Raw genomic sequence first — 18,390 nt, 5'->3', positions numbered from 1 at the left:
CATCTTCCGAACGCTATATCCTCACTAGGGTCGCGGGGGGTGCTGGAGCCTATCCCAGCTGACTTCGGGCCAGAGGCGGGGACACCATGAATTGGTGGCCACTGGCCAACCAATCACAGGGCACAAGGAGACAAACAACCATTCATGGTCACACCCATTCATAGGGACATTTTAAGGTGTCCAATCAGCCTACCATGCATGTTTTTTTGGAATGTGGGAGGGAACCAGAGTACCCATAGAAAAACCACGCAGGCCCAAGGAAAACATGCAAACTCCACACAGGTGGACCGACCCGGATTTGAACCCAGGACCCCAGAGCTGTGAGGCTGACGTGCTAATCACATGAAATTCTACGTTATTGATTATTTGATTTAAACAAAAGAGACAAGGTTAACTTTTGAACCTGAATGTCATGTCTTTGTAATAAATAAGTAGAACAAACTGTGCATATCTTGTTATCTTCTGATATTCTGTTTTTAAACACAACTTTCCAACTTGACTGGAAAAGGAATTTATCATCATATCATATGACCAAGATGTTTGATCACATGGTTACAAAACTGCCAACTTAAATGAATAATTTTGATTGGTTACAAGTTATATGCCCTCATCCGATTGGCTATCAGATCCTCGGGAGCGCAACGCTTCCTGGTTAACTACAAATGGAGCGGTCGTTCTGTTTTAAACCTGAGCTACGGTGGGAAATCTTTCCAAAGGGTCGAAAATGTCGCACAGCTTGCTAGTTGTCATTTTGCTCTACCTGTCTACAACGGCGACATGCAAATTTCCCACATTGGATCATTTGAAACCACAAGCCAGCGACAAGACGCAGGGCAGAGCTGTGGTCGAGCTATTGAGACGTCTGCTCGGGAACAGATACACTGAGTTCATCGTCATAGTGAACAGAAGTCTTTCCAACGACAGTCTGGATGTGTGTGAGCTCAAGTCGACCAAAAACAACAAGGTAGTCGCCACGGGCAACACTGGAGTGTCCGTGGCGTCTGGGATTTACAACTACCTGAAGTATTTCTGCAACTGTCACGTGTCTTGGTCCGGGGACCAGTTGGATTTACCCCGTCCACTTCCAAAACTTTCCGGTGTCCTCCGCATCAACACCCAGCATAGGTCAGTGACTCATTGGTGTCTGAGGTGTCCAAATATTTTTATATGTGGGCCAATTCCAGAAGAATCAAAGGATGGAAGAGCCAACTTGAAAACCTTAGGATTTCATTTGTCTCATCTCATTTTCTGAACCGCTTTATCCTCATGAGGGTCCCGGGGGTGCTGGAGCCTATCCCAGTTGACTTCGGGCTGGAGGCAGAGGGACACCCTGAATTGGTGGCCACCCAATCGCAGGGCACAAGGAGCAATTTAGTGTCCAATCAGTCTACCATACATGTTTTTGGAATGTGGGAGGAAACCCACGCAGGCCCAGGAAGAACATCCAAACTCCACACAGGTGGACCAACCTGGATTTGAACCCAGGACCCCAGAGCTGTGAGGACGACATACGATCCACTCGCTCACCGGGCCGCCTGCTTTCATTTGTTAAACAGAGTATTAGTGTTGGGTTAAAAGATCGTTGTTTGATCTCTCATTTCAATATCTGAACCGCTTTATCCTCATTAGGGGCATGGGGGTGCTGGAGCCTATTCCAGTTGACTCCGGGCCAGAGGCGTGGGACACCCTGAATTGGTGGCCAGCCGATTGCAGGGCACAGGGAGACAAACAACCATTCACACTCACACTCATACCTAGGGGCAATTTAGGGTGTCCAATCAGACTACAATGAATGTCTTTGGGATATGGGAGGAAACCAGAGTACCCGGAGAAAACCCACACAGGCCCGGGAGAACATGCAAACTCTACCCCGATGGACCGACCTAGATTTGAACCCAGGACTCCCACTGTGAGGCCGACGCGCTAATTACTCAGCCGCTGGGCCGCCCAAGTTATTTTATATGTATTTATTTTTTTAAAGCGTTAACTCAGTGGCTGCCTATGTTGACTACTTATTTATTGATTATTTATATTAATATTATTTATTGATTTATATTATTATTATGTATTCATTATTTGTCGGTTTGTTGTTGTTATTTGTGCACTTCCCTACTTATGTTGTTGACTACTTGTGTGACTACTTATTTATTTATTGGTATATTCATATTTTACCGGTGACACTAGTGAGGATAAAGCAGTTCAGAAAAGGAGATGAGATTTATTATTTGTTGTTATTATTTATTCATTTATTTGTCTGTTTTGTTGTGGAGATATGCTCCAGCACCCCTAGGGACCCTTGTGAGGATAAGTCGTATGGAAAATGAATGGATGAATGAAAATAAAAATTGTAATTTTATGAGATTAAAGTTCTTTTGTTGCTTATTTTCACGTTGCGTGAACCTTATGTTATTTGGTTTCACATGCTTCAACTTTGGCCTACGCTGTATCAAATAGATTTTAGTTAAATATTAGGAGATTGAACAAATTCGGGGTCATCGGACTTCAACTTTTGGCAATGTATGGTAAAAAACGTTATTGTGATAATAATCGATAGACTGATAACGCATATCTTTCGTCTTTCAAATTTGAAATTTAAAACTTCTGTGAATAAGTAAATTAAATAATTTCTTCATTATTCAATTATGAAATAAACTACAATACCTTACTTAAAAAAGAGAATCTAAAATATGATTTTAAAAAGTGGTTGAGTGGTTAGCGCGTCAGCCTCACAGTGGGGGTCCTGGGTTCAAATCGAGGTCGCATGTTCTCCCGGGCCTGTGTGGGTTTTCGCTGAGTACTCCAGTTTCCTCCCACATTCCAAAGACATGCATGATAGGACACTCTAAATTGCCCCTAGGTATGAGTGTGAGTGTGCATGGTTGTCCGTCTCCTTGTGCCCCGTGATCAACTGCCTACCGATCCAAGGTGTCCCCCGCCTCTGGCCTGGAATAAGCTGGGATCGGCTCCAGCACCCCCCGCGAGCCTAATGAGGATAAAGCGGTTCAGAAGATGAGATAGATGTATAAATATATCTCATCTCATTTTCTGAACCACTTGATCCTCATTATACATATACATACATATATACACATACATACATATATACACATACATACATATATAAACATACGTATATACAGTCATACCTCTACTTACCAATGCCTCTAGGTATGAAGTTTTCAGGGTACGAATGTTTTAATATGAAAATGAGTGATTCGAGATACGAAAAAGATCCAAGTTACGAAATCCCCCAAAAAGTAAATGCATTTCCTTATCCGTTATTTTATTTTGAATTCCCCTTATTAAGCGATTAATAACTACAAATGCAACTTGGCACATATTTTCACACACAGACACAAACTATATCGGATACAGAAGATGAGGACTTTGACAGATTTGTAGATGTTTGAATACTTTGACTTATATTTTCGCGCATACACATTACCTCAATAAGACAAAATCAAAATCCGTTTTGCTCCTGTTGCCATTTTTTAAAACATACGCTAGCATGCATGCTAACGTGTGTGTCATGCTACCACAACCATTGCAGTGTGTCCTTTGAAACAATGCGCCTTTTGTATTGACAAAAAATTGAAAAGGCAGGTGCGTCCGATAGGCGTGAAACTACGGTATATGGATTTGAAAGCAAAACAAACATCTGAAAAAGACTCTAGCGGAATCCCTCAAAGCGAGCCGTGGCTGGTTCGATAATTTTAAAAAACGAACAGGATGGGATACACCACTGCCTTGGTTATCACACGACTAGGTTTAGTGTAACGTAAGATTAACGTAAGATTTTAACTGTGTATAGTAATCTAAGTTAATTAAAGTTAAATTTAAAGTTTATGTTATGCTACAATTGCATTGCTGACAGTTAACTATCTCCTCTGTCCTTTCTCTCTTGTCCGCTGTAATCCACTACCGTCTGTCTGTACTGAGTAATGAATGTCACATTTTATTATTGAACATCATAACCACTAGTAGATAGGAATTTGTTACTTTGTTAGTAGGTGGTGTATTAGAACATACAAAAAGATGTTTTTCCATTATATTATCCTTCCTGTTTTTGTTGTTTTTTCAGAGGGTGGGAACAGATTCATATGTATTTAGTTATTTTCCATGGGAAAAATTGATTTGAGATACAAGTAAATTGACATATGAGCTTGGTCCCGGACGCATTAAGCTTGTATATCAAGGTATTACTGTATGTATGTAAGTATGTACGTGTACATGTACACTTGATGCATAGCATGCTGAAACTGGCCAACCTATGGTCCAGTAAGCTCAGCGGTCCTCTCGTGAGTCTATTTATTGTCAAGCTTTGTTTACCCAATAATGGTTTGTGGGCGTTCCAATTTTGCTGACATTAGCAAAAATATTTTACTTGAATGGCAATGGTTTCCCCAAAAAATCATTTCAGAATTGCAGTGGGCAATGACATTTCAAATACTCTTTAGACATTAAAGACTAATCAGTGACATCCTTTGTGCATTTCCACCTGTGGTGATGGCAATATTTGAGTCAGGGGAAATCTGCTATTTCAGCTGAATACATCAAAACAAGGGCGTATGACAAATGGAGCATTGTAAAACATTATGTTTCATTGTTTACTGGGGGTTCAATGGAAACTTGCGGCGGCTAGGTCCTTTTTAAAAAGGACCAATTCTCTCAATTAACTGTTTGTGAATTAGACCCGCATCAGCTCACCCCAGTTATGTCATGAGTGCAGACTGAAAAAGCCATGTGAAGCATGGCAAAGCGTGGCACAGTTTGTTTTTCCCATGACTGTGTAATGGTCGATGGAAGGGGTATCAAAATGAACTTTTTTAATAGTTAGAGATGCGCTTAGGAAGGGGTATCAAAATGAATTGTTTTAATAGTTAGAGATGCGCTTAGGGATGTACAGTCGTGGTCAAAAAGTTTACATACACTTGTGAAGACCATAATGTCATGGCTCTCTTGAGTTTCCAGTTATTTCTACAACTCTGATTTTTCTCTGATAGAGTGATTGGAACAGATACTTCTTTGTCACAAAAACATTCATGAAGTTTGGTTCTTTTATGACTTTATTATGGGTGAATAGAAAAAGTGATCAAATCTGCTGGGTTAAAAATCTACATACAGCAACACGAATTAGCAATTTTGGTGACTTAGAAAGTTGTGTCAGTGAAATGAGCTTCATAGCATGGCCTCTTAACTTCTTGTGAGTGATTATGCTGGTGACTTCTCTGAGGCCATTTAAATTGGGCTCATTGGATGCAAACGCCCGCAAACGCTACAATGGGAAAGTCAAAGGAGCTCAGCATGGATCTCAAAAGCAAATCCTTGACTTGAACAAGTCAGGAAAGTCACTTGGATCCATTTCAAAGCAGCTGCACGTCCCAAGAGCCACAGTCCAAACAATTGTTTGTAAGTGTAAAGTGCATGGCACTGTTTTGTCACTGCCACGATCAGGAAGAAAACGCAAGCTATCACCTGCTGCTGAGAGAAAATTGGTCAGGAGGGTGACGATTCAACCGAGAATCACCAAAAAGCAGATCTGCCAAGAATTAGAAGCTGCTGGAACACAGGGGTCAGTTACCACAGTCAAGCGTGTTTTGCATCTCTATGGACTGAGAGGCGGCCGTGCAAGAAGGAAGCCCTTGCTCCAAAAGCGGCACCTTAAGGCTCGACTGAAGTTTGCTGCTAATCACATGGACAAAGATAAGACCTTCTGGATGAAAGTTCTGTGGTCAGACGAAACAAAAATCGAGCTGTTTGGCCACAATGCCCAGCAATATGTTTGGAGGAGAAAAGGTGAGGCCTTTAACCCCAAGTACACCATGCCTACTGTCAAGCACGTTGGTGGTAGTATTATGCTGTGGGGCTGTTTTGCTGCTAATGGAACTGGTGCTTTACAGAGAGTAAATGGGATAATGAAGGAGGATTACCTTCAAATTCTTCAAGATAACCTAAAGTCAGCCCGAAGATTGGGTCTTGGGCGCAGTTGGGTGTTCCAACAGGACACTGACCCCAAACACACATCAAAAGTGGTAATGGAATGGCTAAATCAGGCTAGAATTAAGGTTTTCGAATGGATTTCCCAAAGTCCTGACTTAAACCCCATTGAGAACTTGTGGACAATGCTGAAGAAACAAGTCCATGTCAGAAATCCATCAAATTTAACTGAACTGCACCAATTCTGTCGAGATGAGTGGTCAAAGATTCAACCAGAAGCTTGTGGATGGCTACCAAAAGCGCCTAATTGAAGTGAAAATGGCCAAGGGACATGTTACCAAATATTAGCGCTGCTGTATGTATATTTTTGACCCAGCAGATTTGATCACTTTTTTTCTGTTCACCCATAATAAAGTCATAAAAGAACCAAACTTCATGAATGTTTTTTGTGACAAAGTAGTATCTGTTCCAATCACTCTATCAGAGAAAAATCAGAGTTGTAGAAATAACTGGAAACTCAAGAGAGCCATGACAAGTGTATGTAAACTTTTGACCACAACTGTACCTCTTACTAGACTATAACGGTAGTAACGCATACAAGAATAAAGTCCACAGTTATACAGTAATACCTACGAGCTTAATGAGCTCGTATGTCGATTTACTCTTATTTCAAATCAACGTTTTCCATAGAAATGAACTAAATATAAATTAATTTGTTCCCACCCTCAGAAAAAAACATAAAAAACAATCTTACAATAAATAAATAAAAAATAAAATCAGACTTAGGCTTGTCGTCATCATTGACTAGACAAAAAACCTAATTGTCATCATACCCAGCTGCGTATGACGAAATTGAAGGTGCTTCTCCACGAAGTGCACTTTTCTCAGGCAAGAGTTCAGACTTGCTGGCAATTTTGCCGTGATGGATACATCGCATCACCTCCCGAGCGCAACCAGCTCCCGGCGACTGCGAAGGATTGCCTCACCGATGCCAACAAGAATAAAATGGATCACTTACCTCCCACTGTCTTCCTTACTTACCTAGTCAGCCAGCAGGAGGCAGATCGCCGAATGGAAAGACACCTTTTATTAGATCTAATTCACCACCTACTAACAGAGTAACAAATAACTAGTGGTTATGATGTTTAATACTAAAATGAGACAATATTTAGTACAATGCCGGGGGGTATGGACAGAGAACGCACTCGTAACTTAAACATCATCTAAAAGATGTGTATCGTTTGAGCAATATCACAATCTTGAATTACTAAAAAATAAATAAACCCCAAGAAGGCTAGACATTTCATTTCATAGTAGGCTAATGGCAAAACAAATGTACAAAGAGCGTTATAACAAAACAATATCCTTGTTTTAACCCCTGGGTCTCTGTCCAGGTTCCGCTACTACCAGAATGTCTGCACTGTTAGCTATTCTTCTGTTTGGTGGGACTGGCAAAGGTGGGAGAGGGAGATTGACTGGATGGCCCTTAATGGAATCAATCTTCCTTTGGCTTTCACTGGCCAAGAGGCCCTGTGGCAAGAGGTAAACAGTATAATTAAATGTAATTACTCGAGTTTAAAATCAATTCTGTGCCAGTATTGCCTTGTGGACAAGACTTTTAATGTTTGTACAGTTGAACCTCTGAAATGTTAAATGAACAAAAACACCCCACATGTTTTAAATAATTCAAGAAATTACTCTCTGCGACAGTTTATTAGTTAGTATTATGCAGGTTGTTACCTTCTTGCATACCCATGGTTCCCATAACTTTCCATGCCCCATTTTCTTCGACCTGGATGTTTTGTGTTTATTCCAAGCTTTGAATTTCACCTTTGAAGCAGCTTTATCATCTGCCCTATTTTTTTTTAAATTAAATACAAATGTTTATGTTATGACACTGATATGTTAAAATGTGTACCCTTTAGGTTTACCGTGCTCTTGGTTTAAACCAATCAGAAATTGAAGAATTCTTCGTCGGCCCAGCATTTCTTGCCTGGAACCGCATGGGAAACATGTATAAGTTTGGTGGACCCCTTCCACAATCCTGGCACGTGTTCCAGCTAACCCTTCAAGTACTTTGACCTTTGTATTTGTACTACCCTTCTTTTAGTAATGAACACTAATCACTAATCCAACAATAAAAAAGAAAATTAACATTTTATAGATTTCTATTCATTCAGTTTCTTCATCAGGGTGGTGGAGCCTATCCCACCCAACTACGAGCAGTCGGGTGGTGTGGGAGGTCTGGAGGGGGTTCACCCTGAATTGGTTGCCAGCCAATCTCAGGAGACAGACAACCATTCACACCGTGACCGGACGATTCGCCGAAAGACGTTTCGCCGACGGACGTTTGGCCGACAGACAGTTCGCAGAACGGATGTTTCGCCGAAGCGCTCACCCCGCCCCCGGATCGTGTGTGTACATGTTTTTCAACCTCGGCCCGCGGGCCATATACGGCCCGTTACAGATAACATTCATTTAGGAATAACAAGGGCATGTACTGCCCCCCGCTGGACATATTTCTAAATACAAGTACGTACTACAATATGCTGCCAATTTTTTATATTTTTTATTTTATCCTTGCGTTTAAAGTAGTAGCCATTTGGACACGCAATGTAATTTATCTAAGCTGGGGATTGATGTCTGACACAGAGAAAACAACACTAGAAGACTTATGTGAAATTCTAAGTGCCTTGGACAGACTAGAGGGCTTGGAGAACAATACCTGGAAATGCCATGTAACACACTTACTTCTGTTTAATTTTAAATAATTTCCCATTATTTTAGGAAATATATATTCAAAATGATTTGCTGAGAACCTTAATTCAAAGATTAATCTCAACGTTTTCTATGCTGTTGTAAATTTTCTGGAGTAGGATTTCTGGATTTACAATTTCATTACAGTAGTACTTACTGTTACTACTACTTTATATTCTCTATTTCTTCTGTCACGTACTGTTTTGCGTGACCTCCAAATGGCTACTACTTTAAAAGCAAGGATAAAATAAAAATAAATAAAAAAATTGGCAGCACATTGTAGTACGTACTTGTATTTAGAAATATGTCCAGCGGGGGGCAGTACATGCCCTTGTTATTCCTAAATGAATGTTATCTGTTCCGCAGGCCGAGGTTGAAAAACATGTACACACACGATCCGGGGCCGGGGCGAGCGCTTCGGCGAAACGTCCGTTCCGCGAACTGTCTGTCGGCCAAACGTCCGTCGGCGAAACATCTTTCGGCGGAATGTCCGAGCACCCATTCACACACACACTTTATACCTAGGTGCAGTTTAGAGTGTCAAATCAGCCTACATTGCATGTTTTTGAGATGGGGAAGGAAACCGGAATACCCAGAAAAAAAAACATGCAAAAAACCCACCCACCCTAATATATTTCTATTGAGACAAAACATTTTCTTGGTAAAGTAATAAAAGCTTTTTTACTGGTGGGATTTTTTTAACCAAGGGGATTGCCCAATAGATTGCCAAAAAGTTTATATATTTTCATTGGCAGCTGTTTACTGCAACATTCTTGATTAATATTCCTAAACTAACATTTTTTTTTCTTTAACAGTTTAAAATCTTGGAGCGAATGAGATCATTTGGCATGATTCCAGTTTTGCCAGCCTTTTCTGGTAACATTCCAAGGGGAATCCTTAGGTATCTACCCTATCATTTTCCTGTCCTTAATAATTTTGCCTTTAACATATTTATATTTTGCCATTGTGTTAATAATCTACAAATTCTTTTTTACTCTTATGAAATTCTTTACATCAACTGAAGCTAATTCTAAATTTCAGGTTGCATCCAGATGCAAATGTAACAAGGTTGGGGCCATGGTCTCACTTCAACTGCAGCTTCTCATGCTCCTATATTTTGGATCCAAGGGATCCACTTTTCCTCCAAATTGGTTCCCTCTATCTTTCCCAGGTGGTCAAACAATTTGGAACAGATCACATATATAACACGGATACCTTCAATGAGATGATTCCACCTTCTTCAGATCCCACTTACCTGTCTGCTGTCAGTCGGTCCGTCTTTGCCTCAATGACAGCTGGTGAGTATTATATTATGTATATAAAAAATTAAAAAAATACTTATCTGGTTCACAAGACACTTCAACTTGAAAATGTCATTAATTTCGTTTTTTATGCAATTTTAATCGTGCCTCTGCATTCAGCCAGATTGTCTTTAATTTGTAGCTGACTGGATCGTGTTGAACAGTCTGTAACTTAAAAGTTTCTGTCAAGTTTCGTGGATCGTGAAGCGTGGCAGGAACCAAACGTGGGGACTACTGCACCAATAAAAACTTTAATGACTGTGGCAAGATTCTCCAAAAATAACAAAATCAAACCTGACGGGCAGGACGTTTGTTAAACAAGGATCACAGGACATGGCCATGAGCATGACAAACACAGACAATCCGAACAGGACTGACAAACATACAGGGTTTAAATTGAAAGACATGGGTTGACGAGACTATCACAAACACCTGGGTCTCACAAGAGGCAGCAAGCAGGCGATACACCGGGGGCGGAGAAATGACAGGTGAACTCAATGGGGAATCACAGGGACAGGTCACAAAAGGGAAGAAAAAACATGACAAAACCAATCCTTAACAGTTTCTGTCTAATTGGCCTATGATTAGTCCAAGTCTTCCTGCATAGTTCAGACCTTGAAGGGCAGCTCCCTTACAGCGAGTTACAGCTTCGCGTTTGGGATGAAAAAGTTTGAGAAGGCTTTCGTGATTCAGACTTTCTGGTTGCTCATCCAGTAGACAGGTAGGAAGGCTTTGTTCTTGTTTTTTAAAGCATGAAGACCCTCGAACTTGTAGATTAAGGCTGGCTTTGCCGTAAAGCCACCCAGCAGCATCCTCACCGATGATGAGCGTCAGGTGATCCGTGAGAACCCCGGACTCTCAGTTCATCTTTAAATAAGAATGGCCGTGAAGGCATCTTCCATGTTTAAAAACTTGCTCCGGAAGATAACCAACCATTCTCTTGAATTAGGTGAGGGAACTCTTCCTCGATGTAGCGCTTCGGTGCCTCTCGGTCTGACTCACTTGCGGCACTGGAATGAGCTTTGAGGTTCATCTTTATTGTCTTCGTCAGGAGGTAACCTATCGTAAAAGTTCTTGGCTTTGGTTCTAAACATGTTGGTATCCAGAGGAATCATCTTCTCCCGATAGGGCATTCTCCAGCTTAACAATGATTCTATTCCTCGTGCTTACTGAATGTTCGCTTCTTCCTTCCTTCTTGATGTAACGCACGGTCGATTCATTTATGATGCATTAAATGAGGCAGGACGTTTGAGAGGCATTTTTAACGCCGATTAAAGATCCATACAATGCTGGAAAAGGCTTGGCGTAGTCTTTCTGTGTGGGATGCGAAATGTATGTAGTCCGAAGAAAATGCTCAACGTCTTTCTCAGCTGTGTGTGCTATTATCGACTAGTCATCCTTCTTCTACGGTCAAATTTTGCATCTTCTTTTTGTGCGCTGAGTGCCACCCTATTCAGCACCGAAGAAGCGGTGACCTGACTTACGCCATTTTTCATCTTCTGTCTTCAAGTTCCCGTGTGGATTTTGACATTTTTCATACTGAATCTAAAAAAACCCGCTATGTACTGAAGCTACAAAGTGGCGAAGGATCACAGTAATTGGATTAAAAACTTCACCATGAAGTGCACACAAAAATAATCAATACATAATAAGTAATCAACATAATAAGTAGTCAACATAATAAGTAGTCAACATAATAAGTAGTCAACATAATAAGTAGTCAACATAATAAGTAGTCAACATAATAAGTAGTCAACATAATAAGTAGTCAACATAATAAGTAGTCAACATAATAAGTAGTCAACATAATAAGTAGTCAACATAATAAGTAGTCAACATAATAAGTAGTCAACATAATAAGTAGTCAACATAATAAGTAGTCAACATAATAAGTGGTCACATAACTAAGTACAGTAATACCTTGACATACAAGTGCCCCAACATACGAGAAAATTGAGATACGAGGAAAATTCAGAGCAAATATTTGCCTTGAGATACGAGACAAATTTGAGATACAAGCATACGAGACTAACCATTATTTCCAAGCTGCCCAGTGACATTCATAACAAGAGCGTTCTTTTAATATGGATAAAAAATGAACAGTTAGCGGGAGATGCTGTGACCGAGTCGAAAAAGTCAGCGGAATGTACATGGACTTGAAAACAAAGCAAGCGTCTGAAAAAGACGCCAGCAAAACCCTTCAAAGCAAGTTGTGGCTGGTTCGATAATTTAAAAAAAATAACTGTACGAAACGAACATTCGGTTCTGAGGCATGGAGAAGCAGCAAGTTCTGCCTCGAAAGCCGCGGTGGAATACATTAACATCTTTGCATCGATTATTGCACAAGAATGTTTAAATTTAGTGTAACGTAAGATTTAAACTTATTTTAAGTGTGTGTATAGTAATGTAAGTTCATTTAAGTTAAATTTAAAGTTTATGTCATGTTATGAGCACGTTCCATCAAGTCTCTCTCCTGTCCTTTCTCTCTCGTCCGCGCCGTCTGCCTGTACTGAGTAATGTCACATTTTAGTATTGACGATCATAATCACTAGATAGGTGTTGAATTAGAACCAATAAAAAGATGTTTTTTCATTGTAATATCCTGTTTGGATATTAGGGTGGGAACACATTAATTTGTATTTAGTTCATTTCTATGCGAAAAAATGATTTGAGATATGAGTAAATTGTTATACGAGCTCGGTCCCGGAACGCATTAAACTTGTATCTCAAGGTATTACTGTAGTTGGGTACAAAAAGTGACTTATGTGGTTAGCAGCCTATGGAGTTCTAGTGCAAGTAAAATGTAGTTAAGAAATTAGGTACAGTTGATGCAGTTATTGCAATTGTGTTGTTTTGTCACAGCAGATTGGTTAATTTACATTTCAAAAACCAAAAGACATTTATTTACAAATGTGATTGCACCAAATTTAATTTGGTGTTCACAAAGTATTTTTCTTGAGTCTTAAAAAAGAGGGTGTCATCTTATTACGAAAAAAGTTGAACCAATTAATTTCATAATTAGAGGTATGACTGTACAATTATTGTCCGAGTTTGGAGACCTACAAATGACTTACTGTATGTGTAAAAACCTTACTGTGTTCAATATTTCAACTATGTTCTAGAATTGTCCCTTTTCTGTTTCTCATGATTTTGTTCCTGCTTTTCTCTCCCTAGTTGATCCTCAGGCAATTTGGCTGATGCAGGGATGGCTGTTTTTTAATGCAGCAGCTTTCTGGCAGCCTGCCCAGATTCGAGCCCTACTACACGGCGTGCCCCTTGGACGGATGATCGTGCTAGATTTGTTTGCAGAGACCGAGCCAATTTTCTCCTACACTGAATCTTTCTACGGACAGCCTTTCATCTGGTGCATGCTCCAAAACTTTGGTGGCAACAGTGGTCTCTTTGGCACAGTAGAGAGTGTCAACTTGGGGCCCTTCAAAGCCTTGCATTTCCCAAACTCCACCATGGTTGGCGTAGGTATGACACCCGAGGGCATTGAGCAAAATCCTGTGTTGTACGAGTTAATGAGCGAATTGGCATGGCGCAAGGAACCAGTCAACTTGGTCAAGTGGGCATCGCTTTATGCTATGCGTCGTTATGGCACGACACAAGACAGCCTGATCTACGCGTGGAGACTCCTGTTTTCCAGTGTCTACAATTGCACTGTGCCACATTATAAAAATCATAACCACAGTCCTCTAGTGCGCCGGCCTTCTTTTCACATGAACACTGACCTTTGGTACAACCCGGCAGACTTGTTTAAAGCATGGAAACTCATTATCCAAGCCTCTCCATCTCTCATGTCCAAGGAAACTTTTCGGTATGACCTTGTTGATGTTACTCGGGAGGTCTTACAAGTTTTGACAACATCGTATTACCAAGATATCACAGACGCCTTTCATAAACAAAAGTTGCCAGAACTGCTCACGTCAGCCGGGGTACTGATATACGATCTTCTGCCAGAACTCAATCGTTTGTTATGTAGCGATCGCAATTTCCTGTTAGGGAAATGGCTGGAACGAGCTAAATCCTTAGCCATTGATGAGGAGGAGGCTCAGCTATATGATATGAATGCCAGGAACCAGCTAACTCTTTGGGGCCCCGGTGGTGAAATCCAAGACTATGCGAGCAAAGAGTGGGGAGGTCTCATGGAGGACTACTATGCCCAACGATGGGGCCTTTTTGTCCAAACACTGGTGGGGTGTCTGGACAGTGGGCAGCCATTTAATCAAGATGCCTTCAACCAAGCAGTTTTTCAAGTAGAAAAGGGATTTATTTATAATGGCCGAAAATACCCCACAGAACCTCAAGGTGATATGTACGAAATCACTCGGCGGATCTTTCTAAAGTATTACCCACAGGCCTTGAAAACCTTGAAAAGACCCTAAATGATTAGCAGAGACCAATGTTCCCTCTAAGCTGCGCGCATGCGCAATTATGGACTACTCTCATGTTCGCACAGCAAACATATGCACTGCACAAAATAAAATCCAGCCTGAATTGTAAAATAAATAAACAACATTTTTTCTGTGCCATTTTGCAAACACCGTACGACTCGTACGGTGTTTGTAAGGTTTTGGGGGGGGTTTGTAAGGGGAATCATAATCATTTATAAGGGCAGTTATCGGCAGAGGTTGACAGGTATGCGCTAATTACAGATGAAGCTAGGACTAACACTGTCTGTCCGGCCAATGATATGATGCAGTTCACGTCTTGTGTTTACTTCCGTGACATGAGAAAATGTTAATGACATTGATTGGCTGCGTTAGTTACACGTTATGCGCAGGTGCCACTCTACAAGCCAAAGTAAATAAGAAATGCGGTTCTTTTAAGATGAAATGGCTGTCGGAGTATCTGCAAATAGAAGAATTTGGGTGTCTAGTGTGTGCTATCATTTGTCTTTAACCGACACAATGGAGTAAAAATGGAAAATAGCCCTCGGCTACAATCTTACATATTTACATATATATGTTCATTAAAATGAATATGAATAATTTCATTAATATGTGGTGTCCCTTATTAAAAAAAACTCATCAAAATCAGAAGAAAGTTCTTCTCTGCAAAACATGCTGTGAAGTTAAAGTAGTAAGCGAGTTTTCCGATGGCAAAATATTGCATATGCAGTAATACCTTGAGATACGAATTTGATGTGTTCCAGGACGTAGCTCGTATGTCAATTTACTCGTATTTCAAATCAATTTTCCCCTAGAAATGAACTAAATACAAATGAATTTGTTCCCACTCTTTGAAAAAACATAAAAAACAGGATATTACATTGGAAAAACATCTTTATATGGGTTCTAATTCACCACCTACTCACAAAGTAACAAATACCTATCTAGTGTTTATTATCTTCAATACTAAAATGTGACATTATTCAGTACAGACAGACGGATAGCAGCTTGGAAATTATGACTAGTCCTTTGGCAGGCTTGATATCCTTTATACCATCCCTCTGCTTAAGGCTGGTACATAATGTCGAAGTACTCCTCTCGTATTGGCGAGCCAGCTCAGTCACGTGTACACCGCACGTTTTTTGATTATTTCGTGCTTAATATCGATTGTCATCATACGTTTTTTGTTCTCACTACCCTTCATTGCACCGGCTTGCTTAGGACTCATTGTTTTTCCCTTAATTCTGCAGTGATTAACACACACAAAAATGCAACCTGTGCGCCCAGTGCTCGTAGATATCTTTACGCGAGGGAGATGTGGCGAGACATAGACTTGAAGCAAAGCAAGCATCTGAAAAAGACACCAGCAAAACACTTCAAAGCGAGTCGTGGCTGATTAAATAATTTTAAAAAACAAACTGGACGAAACGAACACTCAGTTCTGAGGCATGGAGAAACAGAGAGTTCCAATTTGAAAGCCGCGGTGGAATACATTAACATCTTTGCCTCGGTTATCGCACAAGAAGGTTTAAATTTAGTGTCACGTAAGATTATAATTTATTTTTAAGTGTTTGTCTGAGTTAAGTTAAATTTAAAGTTTCTGCTATGTTTCAAGCGCGTTGCATTCTGCTCTCTCTCTCACCATCTCTCTTGCTCTCTCGCACTCTCCCTCCCTGTCTTTGTCTCTCCCCCTGGCCCTTCTTGCATTCCCTTTTTCTTTTGCAAAGCTATTGGAATTAGCATTTGTGATTTTTAAATTTTGTGTAAATTTAAGTGTTTGGCCTATGCAGTTCGCCTGGCACTTCTGACCAAAATTTGACTGACTCGCAAATAAAAATTAGATAAAGACAGTGGTAATTAGCAAATCATTCACTATTATTGACGCTTTATGTAGCTGTCAAATGTTTTTGTTAGAGCTACTAGTGAATAAATTTAAAAATAAGTAAATTTATACAGTTTTACAAGCACAATCATAATTAGTATAATACAGTGGTACCTCGACATACGAGTGCCCCGACATACCAGCAATTTGAGATACGAGTAAAATTTTGAGCAAATATTTATCTTGAGATACGAGACAAATTTTCATATAGAAGCATACAGCGGACGCGAGAGGCTGCTCATAAGAACATGGGCACTGTCTTTCAGGTTGCAACTCCCTCGTGTAATGTCTGCGCGAGCACTGGGCAGAGTTTTGCATTGTTTCAGTGTTTCAGTGTTAGCCGGTGCGAATGGCGTATATACTACTTCTCGTTGGCAAGTGGTCGCGCGTTGTCTTATTGTGAGGATATGTGTGCATCATTTTGGGAATATTTTGAAGGGAATACAAAAGCAAACAACCCTCGATAGGTTAAATTTATTTTTGAGTGTCTGCATCCTAATCCAAGTTCATTTAAATTTGTTTATGTTATGTTACGAGCGCGATGCCGTGTAAAACCCCCCTTTCTCTGTCTCCCCCTGCGAAATCCGTCTAATTTTAGTATTATTAAACACATTTTAGTAATATTAAACCACTAGTTATTTGTTACTTTGTTAATAGATGGTGAATTAGAACAAATAAAATGTTTTTCCAATCCAATATCCTGTTTTGGGTGTTTTTTCAGAGGGTTGGAACATACGTGTAAATTTGTTTTTAATTCATTTCTATGTGAAACATTCGCTTGAATTACGAGAAAATCGATATACGAGCTCAGTCCCGGAACACATTAAGCTTGTATCTCGAGGTACAACTGTAGGTGTATTCAGGTGTAGTATTGATTTAAAAAAATTGATTGCATAATAATGCATTATTGATAAAAGTTTTCACTTTATGTACTATAGGCAGATTATCAGACGCTACACACTGGTAAAGGTTGTATTATTGTCATTAGATGAAATCATTTATTAATGCTTCCCTGGATAAATGATATATATGACATTTGTTAGATTGTGAGCAAAATGAACACAGACTGATAAAGCTGCCAGAATGAATGAAGAATGTTCACAACACAAAGACAAAATTAAGTCATTGATCTTAACATAAGGCAGTTACAGGGAAAAAAAATCGTGTAAACTTGAGTTAAGACTCCAACAATTTGATTTGATCAACAACAACAAAAAATGCAAACTTTTGCATTTAGGATCATATTAAAATTGCAACAGTACACATTGATCAAAATGTGTTCACATTTTTCATTGTCATTTACATGAACTGGAAACGAAATCAAAGTGATGCAGTCAATTTCACACACAATTAAAGCAGCTTGCAAGTCAAAAAATTAGGAGGCAGTTATAATGAAAGCAGCAATTTTAAGCAGAATTAACACCCTTATGTTCCCATTATGAATAAACATACTTTTGATGAGCGAACCGACATGAAATGACTAGCAAAGTTGAGGAACATAATTTCAATGAGTTGAATAGAGAGGCGTTTCGTTGCCTGTTTTCACATGACCTGATTGCTTTCTGACAGATTTCATATCAAAATAACTGTAGTTTGGTCTTGATTAAAGTTGCTTTTGGTTGCATCATTCTCAACTGTCACTCATCCGAATTGTATGTCATGCAGAATGTATATGTGCAGCATCAGTTCACAAATCAGCTGAGAAACTTCTATAAACGCTAATCATTACCAAAAAGGTAATTTATTTAGATAATTATTATGATAAATTAGAAATGACTCTTTCAACCATCCTTACAATGCCCCTCAAAAATATAACAAAAAACCATTCCATAGCTGTCTTTCTTCATTCAATGTCTCATCAACCATACAATCTTATAACTTGACCATGTAATTTATATTCTATTTCATCCCCAATCAGAGCTGGGTTTGCTGCCAGGGCTGTACCGCTTTACGATAACGACAAAGAGCTTGTCGTAAACGTGGCAACGAACATTAGAAGCATTTCAAGGACTCCAACTGAAAGTGGGTATGACCTCATAAATCCACGACTTCAGACAAAACATTGACCGTCAACAGCAGGGGTGTCCGCCTTCTACCCAGTTTTTAAAAATAGTTTATT

General features: G+C 39.8%; 1 protein-coding gene across 1 annotated transcript; it reads left to right on the top strand.

Annotated features, from left to right (window-relative positions):
• Positions 1–639: 639 nt before the first annotated feature.
• naglu (N-acetylglucosaminidase, alpha) lies at positions 640–14,489 on the top strand. The gene is made up of 6 exons (XM_077626632.1): positions 640–1,125; positions 7,332–7,479; positions 7,863–8,009; positions 9,510–9,595; positions 9,736–9,992; positions 13,170–14,489. The coding sequence occupies exons 1-6, from the start codon at positions 725–727 to the stop codon at positions 14,381–14,383; spliced, it is 2,253 nt and encodes a 750-aa protein (XP_077482758.1). The 5' UTR covers positions 640–724; the 3' UTR covers positions 14,384–14,489.
• The last annotated feature ends 3,901 nt before the right edge of the window (positions 14,490–18,390 follow it).

The sequence above is a fragment of the Stigmatopora argus genome, chromosome 18 (assembly GCF_051989625.1).
Source record: "Stigmatopora argus isolate UIUO_Sarg chromosome 18, RoL_Sarg_1.0, whole genome shotgun sequence".
NCBI classification, from domain to species: Eukaryota; Metazoa; Chordata; class Actinopteri; order Syngnathiformes; family Syngnathidae; genus Stigmatopora; species Stigmatopora argus.
Note: the sequence above shows the minus strand (reverse complement) of the source record. Positions and strands in the feature narration are given on the sequence as shown.